This window comes from Lagopus muta, chromosome 1, assembly GCF_023343835.1.
Source record: "Lagopus muta isolate bLagMut1 chromosome 1, bLagMut1 primary, whole genome shotgun sequence".
Taxonomy (NCBI): Eukaryota; Metazoa; Chordata; class Aves; order Galliformes; family Phasianidae; genus Lagopus; species Lagopus muta.
Genome location: NC_064433.1, coordinates 147,965,600 through 147,991,788, shown reverse-complemented (window position 1 = coordinate 147,991,788; position 26,189 = coordinate 147,965,600). Strand labels below are relative to the sequence as shown.

The following is a 26,189-nucleotide window of genomic DNA, read 5'->3' as shown; positions in this document are numbered from 1 at the left end:
TCTCACCACCCTCTGAGTAAAGAAATTGCTCCTAAGATCTATCGTAAATCTCCCCTCTTTTAGTTTAAAACTGTTCTTCCTTGTTCTGTTCCCCTTCCTGCTTATAAGCTCCCTTCAAGTTCTGGAAGGTCATGCTGAGGTCTCCCTGGAACGTTCTCTTCTCCAAGCTAAACAAGCCAAACTCCTTCAATCTTTCTTCATTAGAGAGGTGTTCCAGCTCTCAGATCATCTTTCTGGACCTCCTCCGGACCTGCTCCAACATCTCCACATCCCTTCTGTACAGAGGGCCCCAGGCCTGGACACAGTATACCAACTGGGTCCTCACAGGGGCAGAGAAGAGAACAATCACCTCCCTCTCCCTTCTGGCCACCTCTCTTTTGATGTCATCCAGGATATCACTGGCCTTCTGAATTGCAAGAGGACACCACTTGTTCATGTCCAGCTTTTTGTATATCCCTCATGTCCTTCTCCACAGGGTTCCTCTCAATGAATAATTCTATACACATACCCCGGATTGTCCCAAACCAAGTCTAACAGACTGCATTTGGCCTTGTTGAACCTCATTATGTTCTTGTGGACCCATTTTTCAAGCCTGTCCATGCTCCTTGGAAAGTCATTCATTCCTTCTACGATGACAACTGTACCATGTAGCTTGGTATCATCTGCATGCTTGCTGAGAATGAACTCAATCCTATTATCTATGTCATTGATAAAGATATTGAAGATCACCAGTCCCAAGTCAGAATCCCAGGGGAAACTACTCATGACTAGTCTCCACCTGAACATATGTAGTGCATGTTCCAGAAAGTATTCAGAATTTTTCAGTATGTAATAACAAGCTGATTTCAAATATAACACAGTTAATCAACAAAGCTATTGCAAATCCTATGCTGCAAAATTAAATTTTGAAATGTGACTTAGTTATATTCTGGCAATCATAGTCTGTCACATTTATACTGCATATAATATGTCCAAGTATATATTCTGTAAAACAGGTTATTGGTTGGAAACACGTAATTCCACGCAGTAAACTTCTCAAATTTCCTTCACATCAGTCCTTAGATTATCTGGAATTGGTTTTCACTTACATGAGTATATTCAAGAGTTTGGTAGCTACAGTCTTTCATTCTCCACTGAAAAAGTAATATATGAGTGTAGGGCAGAAGGAAATAAAACAGTATCTTCAATTTTCTTCAAGTAGTACTGAGGAGGATTCTTCAGTGGATTGCAGACAGTTCTTTCCCAGATTTTTGTTAACTTCACGTTCTTAAAAAATGCATTTTAAAACTTGAAAACTGAATTGTTACTGAGTCATTTCACTTCATTTGTGACAAAATCACCAAAGGAAATTATATATATATATATATATATATATATATATATATATATATATATATATATATAAAATGTGTTTTATAAAGTATGCAGAGGATTCTCTTAAAAAGTATGCAGAGGATCTAACCAACACTGGTAACCAATACTGTAAGCATTCTAGCTTCATACAACACTTTTTATTATTTAAATAATTATTTTCATAATAATTTATAATTTATTTTAAGTAATTTATATGTAAATAGCTATTTAAATCACTGAAAAAGTTACTGCCTTTTTTTTTGTTTAAAATTTGAAAAGGAGCTAAACTGCTATATGAACAAACCGAACACTACAAAAAGCCAACAACTAAAAAGGCATTTTTGAATTGGAATGCCAAGCCTACTGTTGCTCCAATCATTTGACAAATTATCAGTTGATTAATATAAACAACAGAAATGGATGTACAGAGAAGCTAAATAAAACTAAAATTAAAAAAAAAAATCTACAAATAAAAAGCTAAAAATAAAAGCTAAATATGAAATATAAAAACCTATCCTGCTAAGCTCAGAGCTTCCTTGTGACTGTAAAGAAGTGAGTTTGAATCAATTTGGAGATGCTATTTTGTTCATATTATCAACTTACTGATTAAAATTTATCCCCGAACGCCTATATGAAGCGGATAGTCTCAAAATATTTCACAATAAAAGAACATGTTGCAAGGAATATATTTTTGCTGGAATCTTCCTTGAAAAACATCCTTGGGACAGCTGAGCCAAATACTCTGCTTTAATGATATGCAAAAACAGTAATTTAGTATGAAATTACGCTGGCTTTCAGAGACACGGATTTGGAGAGGGGAAAAAAAAGAACATAAGGTATTGAATTAATAGGTTTCCATATAATAAATATAGAATTTGTGGAAAAATCAAGTAATTGCTGATATTTTGTACAAAAGGCAGAAACACATCCAACAGACTAACAAACTTCCTGATCGGGGTAACAAGTGAGATGTAAAAGGCCAGTTTACAGTTTTCAGCATATGTAAGGTATCCAGAAAAAACAGAATTCTCTAGGCAAAGCTCCTTGGCAGCAGCTTATAGAATTGAGACTGAAAATAGTATGAGCCAGCAGTAAAGCCAATCTATGAAAGGCTTTCATAAAGTAGTTGCCCTTCACTGTCTTTGTTTTTGTTTTTGTTTTCAAAAACTAACTGTATACAAAAACAGAGAGCTAACCTAATGCTAGATATTTCCAACATTCTCAGCATCCCCAGCCTATCACATTCTGCTTAACACTCCCCTATCTGCAATCACAATGACTTACAGAAACACTGGAAGTTTTATTTGGTACCTGTTCTTGGGTACTAATGAGTGATTAAGCCCAGTTTGCAGGTTCTCTCAAGGGAAATAGAAACCAAACTCTAAGTTAAGCGTGAGATATGCAATAGGACTGAAAGGCTTTTGTATGTTCCCTGGGCAAAGAGTGCAAACAAAATGTGTTAAGTGCATGCACACGTAATGAATGCCTATGGGACAACTTCATCCTGTAGTAAAGCTCATAAGCTTTAGGAAAAATACAAAGGCTAAGAAACTTTAAATAAAGATAAGTTCAGTTATGGATTTACTTCAGATTCCCCCTTCTGAGTGCTCTTTGACCTGTAGTTCCACCACCTTGTGCTGACATTTTACAAAGAGTATGCTAGAACAGTACAGGCCTGAATTTGAGGTTGTGTTATTATCTGGTTAAGTTGTCAATGGCAGAGATCCAGATAAGTATGTTGGTCATAATATCAAGGCTGAAATGAAGAGACATTTTTCACTCTTAGAATTGATATAAGCTTTATAATTGCTCCTCCTAGTCCTCACTAGTACTTTCTGGTTGGTATATATATGTTGAAGGACATAGCAAGGAATACTCCTTACAAACAATGCCATTGTGTTAGGATGTAGGAGATACATTAGTGGCATGCTACTGATCCTAGAAGAGCTTGGTTAAGTATGTAACAAAAGATTGCTTCTGATATTTTGCACTCCAAAAACAAATGAGTTGCAGAAAAGTAAGTAGGCTACAAAAAAATTCAGTAGTCACTGAAGAGATTCATAGTCACAGGTTCTTCTAAGATCAACTGATTGTGACTCTCTCAAGCACATTATTTTCTTTTTGGGAGACATTAAGGGGGAACATAAGGATAATTAACTTCTGAACAAGCTGGTCCTGAATTATAACACATCATGTAACATTTTGATACAGACTTGTAACAAAAAAATTCTATTAGGTGTCTGATCTGCCTTAGAATCTTTTGTCCCTCATATCAGTTAATTCAACTGTCTTATAATTAAATGCTTCCCACAGTCAAAATCTCACAGTCAAAATCTCAGATTCCTTATGACTAAATTTAAATAATGTATTAGTTTAGGTCTTTCATGTAAACTGTTTCTCTTAGTTTCCAGAACTGAAGTTAACAACACTTAGTTTCCAGTCACTGAAGTTTTAACTCTGACACTTATTCATTTTAGTGAATTCTGGCATAGCAAAAGAATAGGTTCTTGAACTTGATTCTCTCATCCAATTTTCAGAACTTAAGCTTTCAAATTATCTTAAAACATTACTTTCCCAGAAGGACTATGGGACATAGATGGGAAAGGAAAAAAAAAAAAAAATCTTGACAGGGTGACTCCGTTCTGAAGAAGACTTTTAACACCTGTTTAATCATTAAGAACAGAGGCAACCTCAAACAATTAAGGCTCATTTAAACCAGGCTACAGTACCTATTTCTCTTGCTTGAATTTTTCCAGTAAGAACAGCTAGTATCCTCCACCAGTGATTTCCTGTCTCTTCAGGGTTAGGTCTCACAGAAGGGCTCTTTTGAGTGGAACTGTTTGGAATTATCAGTCTCCCTTCAGTATAGAAGTCCCTGAACATATCCACTGTTTAATTCAAGTTGTTACATAGTGTTGTATTTCCTGGGTCACTGAAGTTTTAACTCTGTAGTCAGTTGCTATCAACAAACTCACAGAAATGTATATCAAAACTGAGAGTAAACAATAACGCAAATAATAAACACGGCATGATGTATTTTCTCAGGTGCTAATTTACCTAATGTAAATGTCAGATGTCTGAGCAAACACTTTAAAGAGTTGACACTTAGTAAATTAACAGATTTAATTAACAGTTTTATATGTGGATGTCATGGTTTTATGATTTTTGGTCATCAGTATTCCACACCATAACATCATGTAATGCACTGGGGGGGGGTTGACTTCTGCCGAATGTTTGTCCGACGGAAAAGAACTACATTTCCCCAGGAGGCTTTGCAGTCAGCAAGGAGATATAACTCTGTGCAAGGTCACCTGATCTTCTTCGCCTGCTCTTCGCCGTCTGCTCTTCACCATCTGCACTTTGCTGTCTGTTCTCCAGTCACTCAACTGGACTGCACTTCTCACCTCAGCATTGTGGTGAGGTCTATCTACCATCCAGACAGACTCTCTCTCTCATTGTATTTTGCTAATACTATATTTAGTAAATCATTTGTTCCACCTCAGATTATTGCTGTTGTTTTCAAGTATTTTGGGGTTCCCTGTTTCCCCTTTCCCGGAGGCGTAGATCCACAGATCCCTCCACCCTGCTGGTCACGGAACCGGGCCAAACCAGCCCGTAAACCGTTGACAGTGGAAAACACTGAAAGGAACTACAGATACTGAAAGAATACTGAAGGCAATAAATAACTTGTGCAAGTGTGCAAATGCTGAGGAGAAAGTGCATGGCATTTCCAGAGCTATTTCTTATATTTTATATACATATTTATCTACAATATATATGTTTATATATTTATAAATTTTATTCCTACTTTCAAAATAGAAAATAAATAAATAAACAAATAGAGGGAAGATTTTACAAGTGTTGGATGTGTCAGATTTTTTTTATTTTATTTTTTCTTTTTTATATATATTTTCAGTATCTTGAAACAGTTTAAATGTTCCATGTTCCTGATTTGATTGTTCACTGACAGTAAGTTTTGCAAGGCATGATTCAGGAAGAGAAACTGACTTGTGAGTGAGTGTACAGATAGTTTAATTTTAGATCTTACTCTGCACATATACAGGTTATATTATCATGGACAAGGATTTAGGCAATGGTTAGAATATCACCCATTATGACTACTTTCAAACAGTAAAAATATACTTCTCAAGCTTTTGAGAAGTATTATAAAGGTAAATGAGGTGTCTCTGCTCATAAAGCATAGGCTAGCATTTTTGGGGACTAGTGTTTCCAGTAGAATAAAATGATACCAACAACATCATAAATTTGTCCAGAATGACACAACATTTATAAACATTTATCTAAGTTGGGAAACTCTGCATGAAAACTCAAAGGTAATTTATAAAAATAAAATAAAATAAAATAAAATAAAATAAAATAAAATAAAATAAAATAAAATAAAATAAAATAAAAAGGGTAAAAAATAAACAGAAAGAGAAAAATAATGTCAAGAAATTTAAAAAAAATTGTAATAGGGCTGTATCTCAAAAAAGTACTAATGATAAAAAAAATATATAGATAACTTCACTTTAGTAAAGATTAGAAAAAGAGACTAAAACCAGATGATGAGGACATATCAAAATAGTATGAGGTAAATGCAAGAGCTTATTATTTTACTATTTAACATCTATATGATAATGTGACATTAATCCATGATAAAAAGTTTTTGGTTTTTTTTCACAAGATAAAAATATATTTTACTACATACTAGATATTTAGAAATGAACTCTCCATACGAAAAATTATGCTGCAAGCAGCAGTATGTAATGAATGACTATAACTTTCATAATTGTGAGTGCTAGGATCAGAAACTTCTTCATGATAATAGATAGGTAATAGATTTCTCTAGCTAAGAATACGGAGTGAAGAATCCTACCAGACATCCACGTGAGGAAAGAGGAGAGGAGAGGAGAGGAGAGGAGAGGAGAGGAGAGGAGAGGAGAGGAGAGGAGAGGAGAGGAGAGGAGAGGAGAGGAGAGGAGAGGAGGCATGTGATTAAAAGTACTGATAAATAAAAAATCTTAGACCATACAGAAATTTTCTTGTGCATTTACTGATAACTGTAGAAACACTTAAAAAAAAAAAAAAAAAAAAAAAAAAAGGAGATTTAAGGTGTTTCCTTTAAGTTTTAAAAACTTTTGGTAATAGATGTCTGGATTTTGACGAAATGTCTGCCTCATGATGAGTAGCACTGCATTTCTCTTAAAAGTCCTGCTTGGGTCCATAGGAATATGGATTACATAAGCAGTTAATATATTGTAATCTCTTCACATATGTTTAATTCTCTTTTTAATATATTGTCTGAACATTCACATCAGTGGTGTGGAACATAAATTTAGAGTGGACTTCAGATATTTGAAGATGTCCATTTTGTATCATCATCTGTAGGACAGCACTTAAGATTAATTGACCATAATTTAAACATCATGGTTGGTTGCCTAGTAGGACTATTTGAAAACATTGTGCCTGCCTGTTTTCAGAAAAAAAATAATAAACAGAATGCTTCTTGTCTTTCCTATGAGAGCTGGGAAATTAAGTGGAAGGAAATGATTTAATTTAGAATTTCATAGATGCATTTCAGGAGTAGGTAGCATTTTGTAATGGAGAACAGCTTCCTAACAAAGCTGGCAGCTTGGAGACCCTATGTAGGCTCTAAAATGTTAAAGAATCTCTCAGGCAAGAAAAGAGTTCATGATTCAAAGACTGATAGTACCATTTATTAAACTTTTCTGTCATTATTCAATTCAGCAATTCATTTTCAGGAAAAATATCGATTGAAGCAATACGTAAATGGACATTAAATATAGCCAATATTTTGCTATATTAAGGGTTAGATTCATTTCCAATTTGTGGTACTGGAAGTGCAATTCTGAGAAACAATCCAAATTAATTCAATAAAACATTCCATATTCCAGATGCAACATTTCACTTAGCTGATCTCATTTTAGTACCTCAAAGGAAGTCTAAGGATGACATTTCCTTTCAGCTCTCCTCCATCTGCTTTTTCTTTGACTGCAAATTTCCAGGTAGCCAAGTAGATTTAAGCAACTTCAATCTATTCAGCTACCACTAGATTTCCAAAGGACAGACACACTAACTCCTACTTTTTTTTCTTCTTTAAGTCATGAATTGTAATACAGCAATATCACTATTATTTGATTAGAAATATCTAACGGAGAACCCAAATGCAATTTGCAACTTCTGGATTACATAGTAGCAATATCCTTTGAGGTCTTAAGTTTTGTATGCTGTTCATGTTCCACAGAGACATGTAGGGAGATCCAGAGCTTAAACTACACTAAATCATAAACTTCACACCACTTCTATGTAGAAATAAACAGCTCATAAACAATTTTTTCTCTGATGATTGTCTTATTTAACAGAGAATTTGAAAATTGGAGTAGTATAACCAGGAAAAGATTAAGACTTAGTTATGTTTACAGAGTATATTGAAATTCTTAACTAAGGTGTATTACATGGATGTCCAACATTTTGTCTTGGCTGGGCCACACTGAGAGAAGAAGAACTGAATAGGAATGCAGCTACGAAAGTAACTCTGAAAGTAATGCCTCCTATTTATTTCCACGGAAAATACAACTGATATAAAGAGCACAGTAACAGTATTTTGTAAAGCAGATTCTCAACTACAAAATACTATTTTTCAACATAGTCACCACTATTAGCTATACATTTTTAGTCAGCAGGTAGGAGCTACTGCCATGATGGCATGGGGTAGGGGGCAACCATATTGCAAACTGTGCCTGGCCACATGTGGGTTAAGAGACCATAGATTCAAATTTTATAACAATGCCAGTGAAGACATTAAAAAGAAAAATGTCAAGCTGGTAAAAACCTTAAAAAAAAAGAAAAAAAGAAAAAAAAAGAAAAGCCTTTTTCTCTAACCCCAAATTTTTAGACTATGTGAGATACAAATATTCAGCATCAAAACAGTGCTGGTATCTCTGAAAAAGTGTTGTTCTCCACAAAGTCAAAGCAAATACACTCAGATTTATAGTTTAAGGATTACTGACTGCAGGTTCGGAAAAGCTGCTAAAGAATTACTCGTTCCATTTTTCAGATAATATCAGTATAATCCAGATCTCAATGTTCTACATGCCACCTTTGTACATTATAGGAAATAATTTTTTAATCCTCTGAGATGTCTGTTCAAGTATCTTGCTTATTATATTTGGAAGAATATGCCTTACATTTTTCCTGTTCTTATAGAAAAATGATAATAGTAATTAAAAAATTACAAAAAAAGCTCTCATATTCTCTTGTGGCTACTTACTTAAATGTAACAACTGCCCTACCAGAAGACCTTTGCAAAAACATTTAATAATAGCTTGCTTCTGAAAATAATTATGGAATTAATTATTTTACATTACTGGTCATCTATTTAAACGTTAATTGTAAAGATCAGATACCTGGACAATCTATTGAAGGTCTGTAATTCTTGAAATATCCCATTTACCAAGATATTACACAGAAGTTATTTCCAGTAATGTTTCTCCCTCACTCTTAAACTTATAATTAATTACAAGATTTTGCTATCTGAAAATCCAGTTTTATACTAACCTGTTTGAATAATTTAAACATTGTAATACATTTTACAAATAGAAAACTTTAACTGACCTGACTTTCTGAGGATTTCTTCTCTTTCCATTTTATGTACATGTAATATCGGAAAGACCATATGAAGATCACATTAATATCTACTTTAAAAATGGTTGTTTTAAATTTAGTTGTATAATCGTGAAACTGCTAAAACATTTTCTCCAGTAATGTTCAAGATAGCTGATGCTAACCATCATGAAGAAAATTTACTATTGTGTTTTCTACTCATCCTGTTCATGTGGGGTGATGGAAGATGGTGAGGGGTCTAGAGGGTGAAACATATGAGAACTAGCTTAGGTCCCTTAGTTTGTTCAGCCTAGAGAAGCAGAGACTGATGAGATACCAGGAAGTGGCCTACAGCTCCTCACAACAGGAGTGGATGGGCAGCACTGATCTCCTCTCCTCTCTGGTGATAGCAACAGGATCTGAGGGAATGGCATGGAGCTGCAGCAGGGGCGAATAAGGTTGGGTGTCAGGAAAAGGTTCTTCACCAGCGGGTGGTCAGGCACAATAATTGGCTCCCCAGGGCAGTGGTCACAGTGCCAAGACTGTTGGGGTTCAAGAAGCATTTGAACAATTTTCGAAATGGTTTGATTTTGGGGTAGTCCTGTGTGGAGCCAAGATTTGGACTCAAAGATCCTTGTGAATCCTCTCCAACTTGGGATATTCCATTACACTCTTCGTTACTTATTGTTTTCATTAATCAGATTCCTATACATAGGTGTATATAGGGACACCTAGTGGCAGTAATTGATTAATACTTCCCAGTCAGAAGATACAGATGTCACCTTTGGTGTGAAATCCTGGACATCATACTGAATAGCCATTACATGCGACATCACTTCATTGTAAGGCTCTCATTTTGTTTTAGTGAATCCACTAACAACAACAAAGCAAACAGCATTCCTCACTTCTTCTTAATTCAAAATAACATATCTATCATGCCTATTTGGCAGAATGATTAAATAATGTTTTGTTTCTTAAATATCACTGTGTAAATAAGCCTTATATTTGTTTTAAATAAAGACCAAAGTGTCTGCTTAAGAGACATCCTACTATTTATCCTCATTAACTAAATGCATATTTATACATGCATGAAACAAACATATATTATGTTTCTTTTACAATTATTTTCTTAAAAAATAGGTAGAAATTCATATGACTGGATTGGATATCCAAAAATCAATGTGAGATTTTATTGTAATCTCTACTTTTTATGAACTACTGTCTGTATAAATAGATTGTCTTAAATAACACCTCCAAATTAAGATAAAAACTAAGCAACAAACCAAGCAAACAAACCAACAACTACAAAAACAAACAAACAAACAAACAAACATACAAAAAAAAAACTGATTATTCTCAGGAAAAAAAAAAAAATTTGAATGAAAAAACATAAAGTTAAGCACCTAAACAACATATAGTCACACAGAACTAAGTTTACAAAAATGCATATCACCCTACCTGTCATTCACTGATAGTGCCAAAATTCCTGCTGATTCTCTTCATGTGTCTCAAAGAACTTCGTTCCTCATCACTTTACGTTTGTTTGGTTTTTTTCCTAGAAATCAGGAATCATGTTATTGTTCTTTCTACTGGGTGTTTCAGAAGTCTAGTTTACACAAAGAATCGTAGAATCACAGAATATCCTGAGTTGGAATGAATCCAAAAGGATCATTAAGTCCAAATCCTGCCTCCACACAGGATCACTAAAAAATCAGATTGTATGACTATGGATCTAACTTCCCTTACTTGTTTTGCTTGCAAGAACCAATCCAACAGAAATTTTTGAGGGATACTTAAATGCCCCAGAATGAACAGTCTCTATGTCTGTATACTCATCTTATTAAAATTTCTGCTAATTAATCTGGAATATGAATATGAATCCAGTTTTTTATATACATGACTTAATCCATGTCACATTCTACTGAAACAGCTGAAACTTTAGCTAGAATCTTTGAGAGAATGAAAATAAGCTGAATATGATTTTCATAAGTAATAACAAATGTAGCTGGAACAAACAAGTAGCTGGAAGACTATCTAAATTTCTAAATCCTCACAGGTATGGGTAGCCATGTACTAGATGGCTAGAACATTTACTCCAGATGATACTACGCACTTTCAAATGCTTAAGCAAAATGCTAATTATTGCAGTAAAGGCCAAAAGCTAGATCTCTAACATCCTTTTCTAACATTCTTCTCATTTTGGAGGAAATGAAAGAAGGGGGGAAGTAAGGGAAGGGAACAAGTACCCTGCCAGTCATGTACAAAGGAATATGAGGAAAAACTCTAGAAAATGTATGCAGAATGTTCAAGGAATTAAAACATGTCCCACATGATAATGGAGAACAAAAGAATCAGGAATGAAAGAAATGAACAGAACTCAGAATCTAAATTATAACAGTAAGGGAGAAAATATCCTTCCTGACCTGAGGGCCAACAGTAAACCCTGAGGCAAGGAACAGATACTGCATAAAAGTAGAACAAGCATATTCCATCTTCTTCAAAATACCCTTTCTTTCCCAAGTCAGCATAAATGTAACTGTCCTCCAGAAACTGTCCCATTCAATTACACAATGTTTCATATCTGCCTTTCAAGTTCTCTCTTAAAAAACAACAAACAAACGAACAAACAAAACCTCTTGGTTTGTTGGCCTGATGACCTATTTGGAGGGCCTTCTCTGTCTCTCAATTCCTAGATGGGCAGTAAATTTCTTTACTTTTTTAGTCTATGGTAAAATATAATCAATACATGAGTGATGGCATGCCGGCATTATTCTTCAGTTCAAATACTTTGTCTCTTTCTAGTATTTAACTAGAAGTGTATTTGAAAGCAATCACATTCCCTTCCAATATCTGTTTGGCTATGTATGTCTCAGTGATGATGATGATGATGATGATGATGATGATGATGATGATGATGATGATGATGATGATGATGATGATGATAAGTCTTTCTTCTGAAGACACATTTTCCATTCTTTAATTGCCCTAGCTTCTTTCATTGTAAGATCTTTGAATGTACGGCTGAAATAATGCATAATACAATAGAAACTAATCAAAAGGCATCCAAACTTTAGTCCTGTATAACCTTATTAACACTCCCTCCTATTAAAACAACCCTGCCTAATACACCATTAGAATCGTATTTATCTTTTCCCATTATGTCAGTAATTCCATCATAATGTCAACATGTATCCACTTTTTGTTTTATCAGTACCTTCAAACTTTTAAAATACAATCTAAAATTGCTTCACCCAAGTTTATAGCAAAAGTTTTCATCCGTGACTTTGTAGACTGTGTTATTCAATTCACATCACTCCTAACAATCCAGGATAAAAGAATGCATTTTATGTTTATTGCTATATATATATATATATATATATATATATATATATATATAGCAATAAACATTATACATATATAAATATATATATTTATATATAATATATATATATATATATATATAATATAAATAAACATTTATATATATATAAAGATATATATATATAATGCATGTTAATTAAGTTTCCAAATATTAAAGGATTAAAATACTGATTTAAATGTTTATAAATATTTATACAATATCTGGACACACATACATATACAGACAGAGTAAATATATTTAAGTATACACATAGCAGTAATTTTTCTTGTCTGATTATCTGCTTCTCCTTAGCCACCCCCTCAGTTTTTTGTTGTCTACAAACTATCCAGACACACTCACCTCACACCCTGAAATCAGTGCTAAGTGCTTTTGTTCAAGGATTTTATCTCCTGGAACTCTTTTTCATTCCTGTACTTTCTCCATCATGCTTTAAATGAACAGGTTAAATAGTGCTTGCATTTTTCTTTTTACATAAGGTAGTATTGTGCCTTATCTGAACTTTAATTCTAGTGCTCTTCAAGATTATCTCATTGAATTTTTTATTTGTTTCTCAGGTTGTCTTCCTGAAACACTTGGACAGGAGTTACAGAACCACATTTTATTTTTCATTCTTGAAAGTTCACAGTAAATGGGAAATCTCAAAATCAGCAGGCCTATAATGTTCTGTTTTGGTTTATTCTGTTAAACATAATCAGTTTTTCCTTTAATCCTATTGTTCACTAATACAAAGTTTAAGAAAGCCTTGCCTCTTGTTGGCTCATAAAAGAAATTACTCACTGTTTTGTACACATCCGTATTTTCCCCTATCAAGTTTGTGAGTTTTTTTTTTTTTTTCTGGCACTTGCCCACTGAAATGTAACATAATTGCACAACATACACTTTCACTTTATTTATTCTCCCAGTATTCACAGAGATTTCTACCCAGATCAAATCTGTACCAGAGGATTCATAATATACCATGTCACTGTGAAGATTTTTTCCTACCCTGTCCTCAGTGATTTTCATTCCATGACACTCTCTCACCTTTACCATCAAATTTAACTTCTTTGCACTATTGCTTAATAATATTTATTTCTTTAGAGTTAACATGAACATGAACATTAACATGAAGTTAATTCACATTTTCTTCTGTTTCTAAAGGGCGCATGTTCTGCAGCTCCAATAATGTCACTTATGACTTTGATATCTCTTTTTCTGTTTTCCCATAACATTTGGTCCCATGTGTTCTATCAGCTGTTGGTGATGCTCTTGCTGACCATGACCAAAGGGTATACCCATTACAGTAAGCAGTCGCTGCAGATGTAATACATGTATTCCTCACATTTTTTTTTATCTATCTCATCAGTTGTTTCACTCTAGTTCACTCCTCTCCATTTGTATTTCATGTGAAGACTGTAGAAATAACTTTCAAATTTCCTCCTGAGTGTAAAGGTTTTTGGGATCTCCTGGTTTAATGAAAAACAGATGAAAATAAAATTAGCGAAAGGCAACACACTTAAATACTGATAAAGGTCTCTTTATTTCTTATGAATTTAGCAGCATTTTACTTATGTCCTTGTATTTAGGTTTATAATGACAATTCTAGTTAGAATATTTAGATACAACTTTCTACTATGTGGAATACTTCAAGGCTATGTGGACTCCATTCAGATAGGTGAATTTGGTAAGGAATATTAGAGCTATGCTGTCTCATGCTACTCATGCACATTAAAATAAGCATTCTGGAAAACTCTACAGAAGTTTTTTTTATTAGAAATATTAATCATAATAAGAATGAATGGAACAGCAACATGATAGTTCTGCACTAATAACTATTTAAACCTCATATGTGCTACTAAAATTTATCTAACTGTCTAAAAAGTTGAAAGTAAGATTTTGTTAAATAGGATTTTCTATTCATTATACTTTTTAATATCTCATTAGCACAGGATCAGAATAATTTAACTGAAACATATGTACAATACTCACTTTTACATAATATTTTTAACACTATTTCAGGTTTATGAAATGTCAGCTTTTCTGAAATGGTTTTATTAAAAATGTAAAGCTCAGTCGGACTGACAACGTTACTTAAAATTCTGTTCTCTCTTATGAATAGTAATAATAATAATAATAAAGGTATTTATTTGTGACTGTCAGAGAGTCTGTCTCAGTCAGTCTCTGTCAGAGAGAAAAACAGCATAGAGAGAAACACAGACCAATTGTATGTGCATGACAGGGCTTAAAAATTGAAGCACATATACATAAAACCCCATCTTTTCAATACAAAGAGTTATGACTTCAAAACAATTTTTTTTTTTTTTAAGAAATTGTGAGTTCATATAAAACTGCACAGCATCCCTATTTGCCATCTATGAATTATTTTCATTTCATCAATTACTATGTATTCCATGTGGAATATTAGAAGTCTTAGAATAAGAAGTATGGCAGGGAAGTGTTTAGTGTTTTTTTGTTGTTGTTTCGTTTTTCTGTATTCTTTCCATAACTAAAAATGATACCGTTGAGCTCATTCTAAAGCCATTTAAAAAACCTTCCACTGAGTCAAATGGTTTTTGTGTCAGACCATGAATTCTGTAGATCCTTTAAAATTAAAAGTATTTTGCCCTCCTGATAAACTTTCCAAAGAGTTCTACAAGATCGAGTGTACTGTGAGCATTTAAATGAAAAAGAATTTTGGTTCATATAAGAACCAAAGATGCTTTTAGTTCACATATGATTGTATTAGACTGTATTGTCTTTTATCCAAACCATGAGTCATATTTATTTCAGGCCTAAGGAAAGAGGATTAAATTCACGCTCCTTTCACGTTTGTAGAGATGAGCACATCTTTTGAGGAAGGCTGAGGAAGGCTGAACATGGAGAAAAAGGTGATCATTTACAACTACTCCTGTACTTGGCACTCTTGGATATTCAAACATAAGTTGGCAGAGGTCCAGGGATCTGCTAAAGATGCAGATGTAATGAATTCTCACCCTATACACAGGGTCTTCAACGCTTTGACTCATTCATGAAAACTCATGGAGGTACCACTGAATGTAACAGAGATGGAAGTAAAGTTGGATGTCAACTTCTGTACTGTGCACATGAGATGCATTTTACATGTAATTATAGGCATAATATCTATTTGATTGACAAACTAAAATGTACACAGCACAAAGAGTAATGAATACATAAATGCAAATGTGTGCATATTTGCATGCATACAAACAAATATACTTAAATACATACATATACATATTTCAAGATCTGCCAAACACCTAAATTTGCAAGAAATGAAACAAGAGCTAAATTTAAGAATTCCCTCAGTCACATCCAGCTTTGCATAGGGAAAAAAAAAAAAAAAAAAAGCTCCATGTTATGCATGCAAGCGGCAAAACCGCAGTTGTCAGTCAGCAAGAGAGAACAGCAGTCAGCCAGCACAGGGCTGCCCGCTCCCAGCCTCTGCCAGTCTGCCCAGCAGGCAATCCCCGCCGTGCCCTCGCGGTCCCCGAGGAGCTCCCGGCGGCCGGGACACAGAGCGCCCGCGGCGGCCGCGCGCAGCGCAGCGCATCCGCCACCCTGCGCTGCCACCTGGCGGCAGCGGGAGGAACCGCACCGCGCCGCGCGGTTTCTGCAGCCCGGGGCGGCCCCGCGGCGGCGGCCGCCCGGAGGGGGCCTTGGGGCTCGCTGCCTGCCCCCCACCGCGGGCCGCTGCTGCTGGATCTGCCCCGCGATGTGACCCGCGCCCCGAGGCTCGAATATACAGAGGGGAAAGATAGCACAGGCGGCCCCCGCATACCCCTCCGCAGCAGCGTTTCCAGAGGATGCGCGCAGCCAAACCCGCTTGTTTCCCATCACCGCGGCCGCCCAATCTCGCATACCGAGGTGCGGCCGCAGCGGCGGCTCCAGCTCATTAATCAGAGCCGGGCCGCTGTCAGTGGGCGCTGCAGGGGCAGGGAGCGGATTCCGCACCGTGCCGCTTCCCTCCGGCTGCTGCTTGCGGTCGCCGGGCTGCGGCGCGAGGAGGCGGTGGAGCGCGGAGAAAGTTGACCGGTGCGGCGGAAAGTGCGAGGGCGGCCGCGGGGCGTGCGGAGCGGGGGTGTGGCGGGGGCGGTGGCACGGCGGTTGTATCGGCATGTGTGCTTGTGCGTGTGCTTGCGCGTGTGCCAGGCGGCGTGTGCGGCCTGTGTGAACGCGCGTGAGGCTTGCGCGGCGCTGAGCGCCCACGGTGCTGCCAGCTGGGGACACCCGCCCCGCCTCGCGTCCTCACCCCGCACTCCCTCCTACCCCCCCACCCGCCACTCTCCTCCCCGCGGCGCTCCACACCCCCGCTCCCCACGCAGCCCCCGCCTGTGGCCGCCCCGCCCTCTTCCCGTCCCCCCGCCCGCTGCGCTCCGCGGCGCTGAGCAGAGCGCAGAGCTCCGCCGGCCGCCCACCCCCCCGTTCCCCGCCCCCGCCGTGCGGGCGCGCACCCGGTGTGCGCTTGAGGGTCGCGCGCCCCCGCGGCTGCCCGGGCACGCGCCCACCCGCACGAGTGTGCGTGTGCGCGCGCGTGTGTGTCTGTGTATGTGTGTGTGTGTGTACACGCGTGTGTGTTCGTGCGCCCCTGTGCGAGCACTGGTGTCTCGGCGCCGCCCGCGCGCGGGGTGCCGTGTGCGCGTCGCTCACCGAAGCCGCCCCGGCTGCCATCCCCGCCGCCTCGTCCTCCGCCGCCCCGGCGGCTCCGCGCACCGAGCAGTCATCTCCATGGGCTGCCACCATGCCCGCGCCCTGGAGATTTCGGGCCAAGTAAGTACCGGGATTGACTTTTCTCGTGCTTCCCTTCTGTCTTCTCTTTCTCCCTTCCCTCTCCCCCGCCCTTTCCCCACCGGGTCTCTTCTCGCTGTCGCTTTCCGCCCCCGACCACCCCAAAGCCATTTCCCCCAACTCGAGGTGCGCTCAGTGGGATGGCGGTGTCCAGCCGGGCCGCCTGATCGTTGCTGCTATCGGCGTTACTGAACGCTGCCTCCAGCCACCTCTGCGGTGCGGTAATCCGCCGGCTGAACTCTTTGGGGGAAAAGCCATACACACGAGAAAAATCCCAACGCAACCCCATTCCTCTTCTCCCCTCCCCCCTTTCTCCCTCCCTCCCCCCCTTCCCCCCCCCCCAACCCCCCCCGATATGAACCTCTGTAGGGAGCTGGCGAGCAGCAGCATGCAGTCATCACAGAGGGGTTTCCAGGGCGGGATTGCAACCTTGCACACAGCCAGCTACAACTTTATCTTCTCTACCTCCCATCCCCCCCTCCCCCCCCCCCCCCTTTTTTTTTTTTTTTTTTTTTCAAAAAAAGGGAGAAAGGAGGAGGGTGGGAAGATTGCATTTGCCTTCTTCGCTAGCCTAATTGAATTAAACTTGTAAAATGCCTGGGAGTTTAATACTGACCGGGCAGGTTTTCAATGGCTTTATTATTATTATTATTATTATTATTTTCCCTATGAAGAACTGCCAGTTAATGGATGAATGGATCTGATCGAGATGAGAAAGAATATGCTAGATACATGGCTTTGAGTGAGATTTTTGCTGCCTTTTTGCAGTGAAGCCTTTTGCTTTGAGTAATTCCCATCCTGCTGACGTCTGGTCAGAATTAGAGAGATTCGCCGAGACTTTCGATTCCTTGCTGCATGACTGCCTTTGCTGCAAGTGCTAGATTTGCAGCCTTGAACCTGGAGCCACAGGAGATGGCTTACAGTGCCGAGACTTGCTGGTTTTAAGATGCGTTCCTCCAAACTGGAGTTGTGGCATGAGGAATGGAGCTCTGAGGTGGACGATAGAAAATGCATGCTTGCTCCGTGATCCCAGCATTTAAGTCCAGATGATTTATTAGTCTTCCCCTACCAACAAACACAATGTATATATTTTCCCTGTTCATGTTGCTTTTAGACTAGCAGAACTAAAAGAAAGCCACAAGTAGCCAGAAAGACTGCAAGATGGAATCTAAATAGGATTTGTTTCCAGCTAGATGCAATTCGGGTATTAAATCGGTAACGGAGGTCACTGGCAGGGTTTCCCCCCAGTCCCCCTTGGCTTTTAATCAGCCTGGGTGTCTTCTCCCCTAAAGGATGAAGAACACTGACAGCCATTGCTGCTTATAATCAGTAACTCTGATGCTTGGAGTGTTGGCAATGAGATATTTCCATAAGACCTATTTAGATCTCTCCACTTCTACCAGGCTGGTTTTGCAGAGCACTGGGAATAGGAGGTATGTCAGATATGGCTGAGACTCCGAAGATGATCTGCCTGTTTTACGTTTTTCACAAATTTGGGGTGAGTGGTTACAACATTTCCTTTAAGTGTGAGTGTGACTGCATGTGTAAGAAATTAAGACCTCTGCATGGTAGTCAGCTCTGTTACATTGTTTATAACTCGATTCCAATCAAAGTGATTTATTTATATAAAGATACAAAATTTCTCTCGCTGAAAAGAGCTGCTAAGTGGATTGAGTAGGTGGTTAATGTGTTTAATCTCACTACTGAAGATCTCTGCCACAAAAGTCCTCTACGGTGTGTGTGTGTGTATGTGTGTGTGTGTGTGTGTGTGTGGATGGGTGTGTGCATACATGCTTGGCAAATGTATAGATAAAATAAAACCACGTAAAAGAGTAAAGAAAGAGGTGATTTGGAGAAACTGTCAGTATCCTCTGTGATGAAGTAGGCTGCTGCTTTCAGCACTGAGCATTTTTCTGTGGCTTCTTACCACGGCTTTTCCACCACTGGTTAAAAATCGAGGTAGTGCTTTGACTCTGTAAAAACGGGGAAGACCTCAGTGCGCTGTTCACCATGGAAGTTCTGAAGGGAAGGGGGAGCTGGGTAATAGAGGAGGTGGGAAACCTCGTAAAATGGTGCTTCTTTTCTCTTAAATTAGAACTGTGAAACTGAACTGACAGCCATTTTATATATATTTATGGGGCTGATTGTGAACAAGAAATGCACTGAAGCACTGAGATCTACCACATACGAGTAGAACCAGAACAATTCCTACTGCGACCTCACCTTTTTAAGCACCGCAGGCATTTGACTCACTAGAGTTGCCCATCAACCTTGTAATCAATGCATGTCACCCAGTTCTCACAAGTGTGGGAATTAGAAGCGACAGGAGGGTTTTGTTTGTTTGTTTCATTAGCAATCCATTCTCTACCCCACTGAAGGTGAATGTAAACTTTGTGTCCACTTTGAATTTTATAAGGTCATGCTATTATTTTGCTTTATTTTTTTCTCCTTACCCTTACAGGAAATAAAATGTATGCTTGCTGCTCCACAGTAACTTTGGAACAGGACCTCAACAAAAAAATGCATATCTGGATGCTGCAGACAATCGCGTTTGCTTTAACATCGCTAGTCCTTTCGTGGGCAGAAAGCATTGAGTATTATGGAGAAATCTGTGATAATGCATGTCCTTGTGAGGAGAAGGACGGCATCTTAACAGTGAGCTGTGAAAACAGAGGAATCATCAGCCTTTTTGAGATCAGTCCACCAAGGTTCCCTGTCTACCACCTCTTGTTGTCTGGAAACCTTTTGAACAGGTTATACCCAAACCAGTTTGTCAATTACACAGGGACTTCAATTTTGCACCTAGGGAGCAATGATATTCAAGACATCGAAACTGGGGCCTTTCATGGTCTGAGAGCTTTGAGGAGGCTGCACTTGAACAACAACAAACTGGAGCTTCTACGGGATGACACCTTCCTTGGACTAGAGAGTTTGGAATACCTACAGGTTGATTACAATTATATTAGCATAATTGAACCTAATGCATTCAGCAAACTGCACTTGCTGCAGGTGCTGATCCTCAATGACAACCTCCTCTCCAGTTTGCCCAACAACCTTTTCCGTTTTGTGCCCTTAACTCACCTGGACCTGAGGGGTAACCGGCTGAAACTATTGCCCTATGTGGGCCTCCTGCAGCACATGGATAAAGTGGTGGAGCTGCAGCTGGAGGAAAACCCCTGGAATTGTTCTTGTGAGCTGATTGCTCTAAAGGATTGGCTGGACAGCATCTCCTACTCTGCACTGGTGGGAGATGTGGTTTGTGAGACTCCTTTCCGCCTACATGGTCGAGACTTGGATGAAGTCTCCAAGCAGGAGCTTTGTCCCAGGAGACTCATCTCGGATTATGAAATGAGACCGCAGACACCGCTGAGCACCACAGGGTATTTCCACACCACCCCAGCCTCAGTCAACTCCGTGGCCACTTCTTCTTCAGCTGTTTACAAATCCCCTCTGAAGCCCCCCAAAGGGACGCGCCAACCCAACAAGACAAGGGTGCGACCCACCTCCCGTTTGCCCTCGAAAGACCTGGGATACAGCAACTACGGCCCCAGCATTGCCTACCAGACCAAATCCCCGGTGCCTTTGGAGTGCCCCACTGCCTGCACTTGCAACTTGCAGATTTCTGACCTGGGCCTCAATGTCAATTGTCAGGAGAGGAAGATCGAGAGCATTTCTGAGCTACAACCCAAACCCTACAATCCTAAGAAGATGTATCTGACAGAAAACTACATCGCCCTGGTACGCAGGGCAGATTTTGTGGATGCCACTGGGCTGGATTTGCTGCACTTGGGCAATAATCGGATCTCGGTCATTCAGGACCGAGCTTTTGGGGATTTAACTAATTTGCGAAGGCTGTACCTGAATGGGAACCGAATCGAGCGGCTGAGCCCAGAGTTGTTCTACGGGCTGCAAAGCCTGCAGTACCTCTTCCTGCAGTACAATGTAATCCGGGAAATAGAGGCAGGCACCTTTGAGCCTGTCCCCAACCTTCAGCTCTTGTTTTTGAACAACAACCTCCTGAGATCTTTGCCTGGGAACATTTTTTCTGGTCTTTCTCTCTACAGGCTGAGCCTGCGGAGCAACCACTTCTCCTACCTGCCAGTGAGCGGGGTGCTGGACCAGCTGAAATCCCTGCTGCAGATCGACCTGCATGAGAACCCCTGGGACTGCACCTGCGACGTGGTCGGCATGAAGCTGTGGTTGGAGCAGCTCAACACCGGTGTCCTGGTGGACCAGGTCATCTGCGAGTCCCCGAAGAAGTTCTCCCAGAGCGACATGCGAGCCGTCCGGGCTGAGCTGCTCTGCCCCGACTACTCCGACATCGTCGTCTCCACGCCCACTCCGTCCCCGGGCCAACTGCCGGCCAGGACCACCCCCTCCTCCTCCACCGTGCGCCTCAACGGCACATCGGCAGCGGGCGGCACAGCGGCGGCGGGCGGCAGCGGCGGCTCTTCGGTGCCGCTCTCGGTGCTAATCCTCAGCTTGTTGCTGGTCTTCATCATGTCCGTCTTCGTGGCAGCGGGGCTCTTCGTGCTGGTGATGAAGCGGCGCAAGAAGGGCCAGGGCGACCATGCCAGCGCCAACAACTCCGACGTCAGCTCCTTCAACATGCAGTACAGCGTCTACAGCGGCGGCCACCACCAGCACCACCACCACCCGCACCTCCAGCAGCACCCGCCCCGCGGCGGCGGCGGGGGCGGGGGGGGAGCGGCGCTGCCCAAAGTGAAGACCCCGGCCGGCCACGTCTACGAGTACATCCCGCACCCGCTGGGCCACATGTGCAAGAACCCCATCTACCGCTCCCGGGAGGGCAACGCAGGCGAGGATTACAAAGACCTCCACGAGCTCAAGGTCACCTACAGCAGCCACCCCCTGACCCCTGCGGGGGGAGCCCCGCCGCCGCCGCCGCCCCCACCAGCACCAGGAGGGGAGGACGCGTCCGGGCGCAGCCCTGCGTACAGCGTGAGCACCATCGAGCCGCGGGAGGAGCTGCTCTCCCCGGTTCAAGACGCCGACCGCTTTTACAGGGGCATTTTGGAGCCTGAAAAACACTCGTCCTCCTCCGCGCTGGGCACACCCGGCTCCACCCTCCCCGACTTCCCCAAGCTCCCCTCTGCCTACACCTATTCCCCCAACTATGACCTTAGGCGTGCCCACCAGTACTTGCACCCGGGGCCGGGGGACAGTAGGCTCCGGGAGACGGTGCTCTACAGCCCTCCGAGTACTGTCTATGTAGAGCCCAACAGGAACGAGTACTTGGAGCTAAAAGCAAAACTAAACGCAGAACCGGACTACCTCGAAGTGCTGGAAAAACAGACCACATTCAGCCAGTTCTGAGAAACTGTGCTCCTCCCCTTCCCCTCCAACCATAGCAGCTCCTTCTCTAGAGTATTTGTATTTAATAACCACATGCAAAACAAAGAAACGTAAATGCTGACTTCCCCTTGCCCCGCCTCGCCCACTCTATTTTCCCCCTTAAATTCATTTTATTGTAGGGTGAAGTGCCTTGGCACGGGATTTTTCATCTTAGGGGAATGATTCTGAAATGGGGTGCTCTTTTGTTGGGTGGTGTTTTTTTTTTTTTTTTTTTGTTTTTGTTTTTTTTTTTAATGTGTTTCTTTGGTTTTTCTTTTTTTTTTCTTTTTTTTTTTTTCTTTTTTTTCAGATTTGTTTTCTTTTTCTTCCTTCTTTTTCTTTGTTTTTTACTCTGTTTGGAAGTGAAAAACCACCTATTGTGTAAAATGGACACAGTGCTGGCATTGTGCATGTGTCCGTGTGTGCTTGAGAAAGGTAACAGGAGGGTCTTGTCAATTCATTTTCAGATTACAAGTACAAAAGTCTCAATCCCTTTCATTCTTTTCTCATGTTTGTTTGTCTCTTTCTTTCTTTCTTTCTTTCTTTCTTTCTTTCTTTCTTTCTTTCTTTCTTTCTTTCTTTCTTTCTTTCTTTCTTTCTTTCTTTCTTTCTTTCTTTCTTTCTTTCTTTCTTTCTTTCTTTCTTTCTTTCTCTCTCTCTCTCTCTCTCTCTCTCTCTTTCTCTCTCTCTCTCTTTCTCTCTTTCTCTCTCTTCTCTCTTTCTCTCTCTTCTCTCTTTCTCTCTTTTTCCTCCCTCCCTCCCTCCCTCCTTCCCTCCCTCCCTCCCTCCCTCCCTCCCTCCCTCCCTCCCTCCCTCCCTCCCTCCCTCCCTCCCTCCCTCCCTCCCTTCCTTCCTTCCTTCCTTCCTTCCTTCCTTCCTTCCTTCCTTCCTTCCTTCCTTCCTTCCTTCCTTCCTTCCTTCCTTCCTTCCTTCCTTCCTTCCTTCCTTCCTTCCTTCCTTCCTTCCTTCCTTCCTTCCTTCCTTCCTTCCTTCCTTCCTTCCTTCCTTCCTTCCTTCCTTCCTTCCTTCCTTCCTTCCTTCCTTCCTTCCTTCCTTCCTTCCTTCCTTCCTTCCTTCTCTCTTTTTCTCTCTTTCTTTTTGAGCAAAATCATTCAATTTTATTTTCTTTCTGGTTGGAGAGTACAGAGAGCATTTTCCCCTTTTAGCCATGAGTGACTCTAAATGGCTTTTATGGAGAGACTAGCACACCCCGACTTTAATACAAGATTTCCTTTTTTTAAGGATGTGTTTATATGCTTTCTGGACTTTTGAATTAAAAAAAAAAAATTATATATATATATATATATATATAATGATCTTTAAAAGGATCACTGTAGATGTGGACAAATAATTAAAGAGTGCAGAGATATATGATCCATTACTGGTTAGTGAAAGTAACTTATTGATGAAATATGAAAAGAAAAATATTTTATTGTAGCACCTATTTTTATATGCACATTAGCATTTCTCTTTCCTTCACTATTTGAAGACCTAATCTTCCAAATTCTTACTCACTTGAGTATCATTACTTGTGAAAGATGTCCCAGCTTAGACCTTCATTCTGCAGGCACTTAACCACATAAACAACTTTACTCATCTGTGTAGTCCTGTAGACTCACTCATTGAGCAAAGTTACTCAAATGCCCCAAGGACTATAAGATTAAGGTAAAGAATGCAGACTCTGTTCTTATGAGTAAAGTTACTGGCATGTTTCTATTTTTTCTTTTTCTTTTTTTCTTTTTTTTTTTTTTTTCAGAGTAGGGTCCAAAGTCTTATGGACTATTCTGAAGTGGTTCATTATATTGAGAGGTTTTCTGTTTTTCTTCCCAGAGCTGATGTAGTACAAGAAGATCCTTTTAAATCACTACAGATGAAGTCAATTAAGACCAAATATTAATGGACAATCTAACACATAAAATCTGATTGCAATAGGAAAAAGCATATGTATACTTTTTTCTATTTCAAAATGTACCTTTTAGCAGCCTCCTTCTCAGGCATTATAGTGAGCAACTAGTGAGGGACATGTAAAATGAATTCACTTTAATGGGGAAAAGTGTTTTAACTTTGTTTTGTCAGGTTTTGTTCTTTCTTTCTCTCTCTCTCTCCCTCCCTCCCTCTCTCTCTCTCTCTCTTTTTTTTTCCTTAATTTAAAAATATATAATAATTTGACAATGGTTGTAGCCAGTTTCTGATTGTACAATTGCACTTGTACGGATTTTCATGTTTACTGGAATCCTGAAAGATCATATGATGGACTGTACACACCTGTTTCCAATGTCTTTACTCCTTTGGGCAGCAGGCAATGGCAAAGATATTGATAAACACAGTGTCACTGTAAGATGGGACAAGAAATTTCTCTCGTATGTATCCCAGCACATGTGATTTTTTTAATAGTTTCTGAATAAACACTTGATAAATATTTCAAATGTAAGAACATGAAATAATGAGTATCTGAAGTTTAAAATTTCTTGCCAAAATCATCTGTTTATGTACTGGATTCTTTTTACTAGCAGTTACACTTCATCAGAAAGTTATAACGTTTTTTAGGCATAGTATGTCTTCTTTATTTTAAAAATCTGATATTTAAACCTGAACTTGTAGGTGGCAACTCTGCCCAAGGCAAGAGAGTTGATACTTAATGATCTCTAAGGTCCCTTCCAACCCAAGCCATTCTGCAGTTCTATAATAATTCTACAACACTATGAATCTGTGATTCTATGAAAACACAATATACGGTAAATACCAGCATACATAACGTGGGTCAGAGCGACACATAAATGTATTTTTCGCAAACAGACTGAGTAGGATAGTTTCATTCTTACATGTTGTTTCTTTGAGAAGATGGTCTTAAATATACGGAACAGGGTATATTTCACATGGAGTTTTCTCTTTGTTTACAAAGATTATCATGTTTGCTATTGTTTGCAGTATTGGTTGCTCACTAATGCATCTTTTCTTGCAAATGGTCTCTGTTCTGTTGTGCTTTTCTGATCCCTGTGCAGTATGTCACTTTCTGCAGAAAAAAAAAGAAAAAAAAAAAGAAAAAAAGTATATAACCAGAATTCAATCCAAATGCTTTGTTGCCATGTGTTCTTCCCTTTATGACATCTACACAGACCAAAAGCAAAAACAAACAAACAAACAAAAAAACACCAAAAACCTGAATGACTGTGTTTAGCTTGTTTAGTTTAGTATGTGGAGTATTATTTCAGTTTGAAATGCATATACCAGGAGTGTTCTTTTGCTACAAGAGAAAAACTCAGATATTCTCTGTACTGCTCTTGATTTCCTGCGGACTTCTCGCTGTCAGTAGTGATTTTGAATTGCACTTTTTGTAACTATTGCTGAAACTGGTGGCCTCATTCTCCTTTCATTTAGACTCAGTTGAAGCACACTGTTGTTAAATAGGTATAAGTCAGGAAATTTTCAGGCTCACTGCTTTGTCATTGACTAAGAGGGAGGCTTATTCAGTAAGGACTGAATATGACAGTCTTGCAAACAGTGTGTATCCTTTCAAGTGTATATATATTTTTTTCCCTTTTAGTTTAAACTTATGGAGAGGAGCTTGCACAGGAGTCAATACAAATGTAGGATTGGGTTCCTAATGTGAAAGGTATATTTTACGTGGCATTCTGCCACAAAGAGGCAGCATCCACAAATGAGTAAATGAACAAGAGTTGCTTGAATTTAT

At 39.8% G+C, this 26,189-nt stretch overlaps 1 protein-coding gene across 2 annotated transcripts; it reads left to right on the top strand.

Moving 5' to 3' along the window:
- Positions 1-17,023: 17,023 nt before the first annotated feature.
- Positions 17,024-22,701, top strand: SLITRK5 (SLIT and NTRK like family member 5). 2 transcript variants are annotated; one of them, XM_048933464.1, is made up of 3 exons: positions 17,025-17,125; positions 18,547-18,641; positions 19,605-22,701. In XM_048933464.1, exon 3 carries the CDS (start codon positions 19,613-19,615, stop codon positions 22,478-22,480), a length of 2,868 nt encoding a protein of 955 aa, XP_048789421.1. In that variant the 5' UTR covers positions 17,025-17,125; positions 18,547-18,641; positions 19,605-19,612; the 3' UTR covers positions 22,481-22,701. The 2 variants fall into 2 exon arrangements, with proteins under 2 accessions (XP_048789422.1, XP_048789421.1); XM_048933465.1 differs by lacking the exon at positions 18,547-18,641 and having other exon boundaries at positions 17,024-17,125.
- Positions 22,702-26,189: the final 3,488 nt, after the last annotated feature.

Bases quoted from the DNA above. Each gene is read 5' to 3' on its own strand.
- SLITRK5 (XM_048933465.1), top strand. From the start codon at position 19,613: ATGTATGCTTGCTGCTCCACAGTAACTTTGGAACAGGACCTCAACAAA.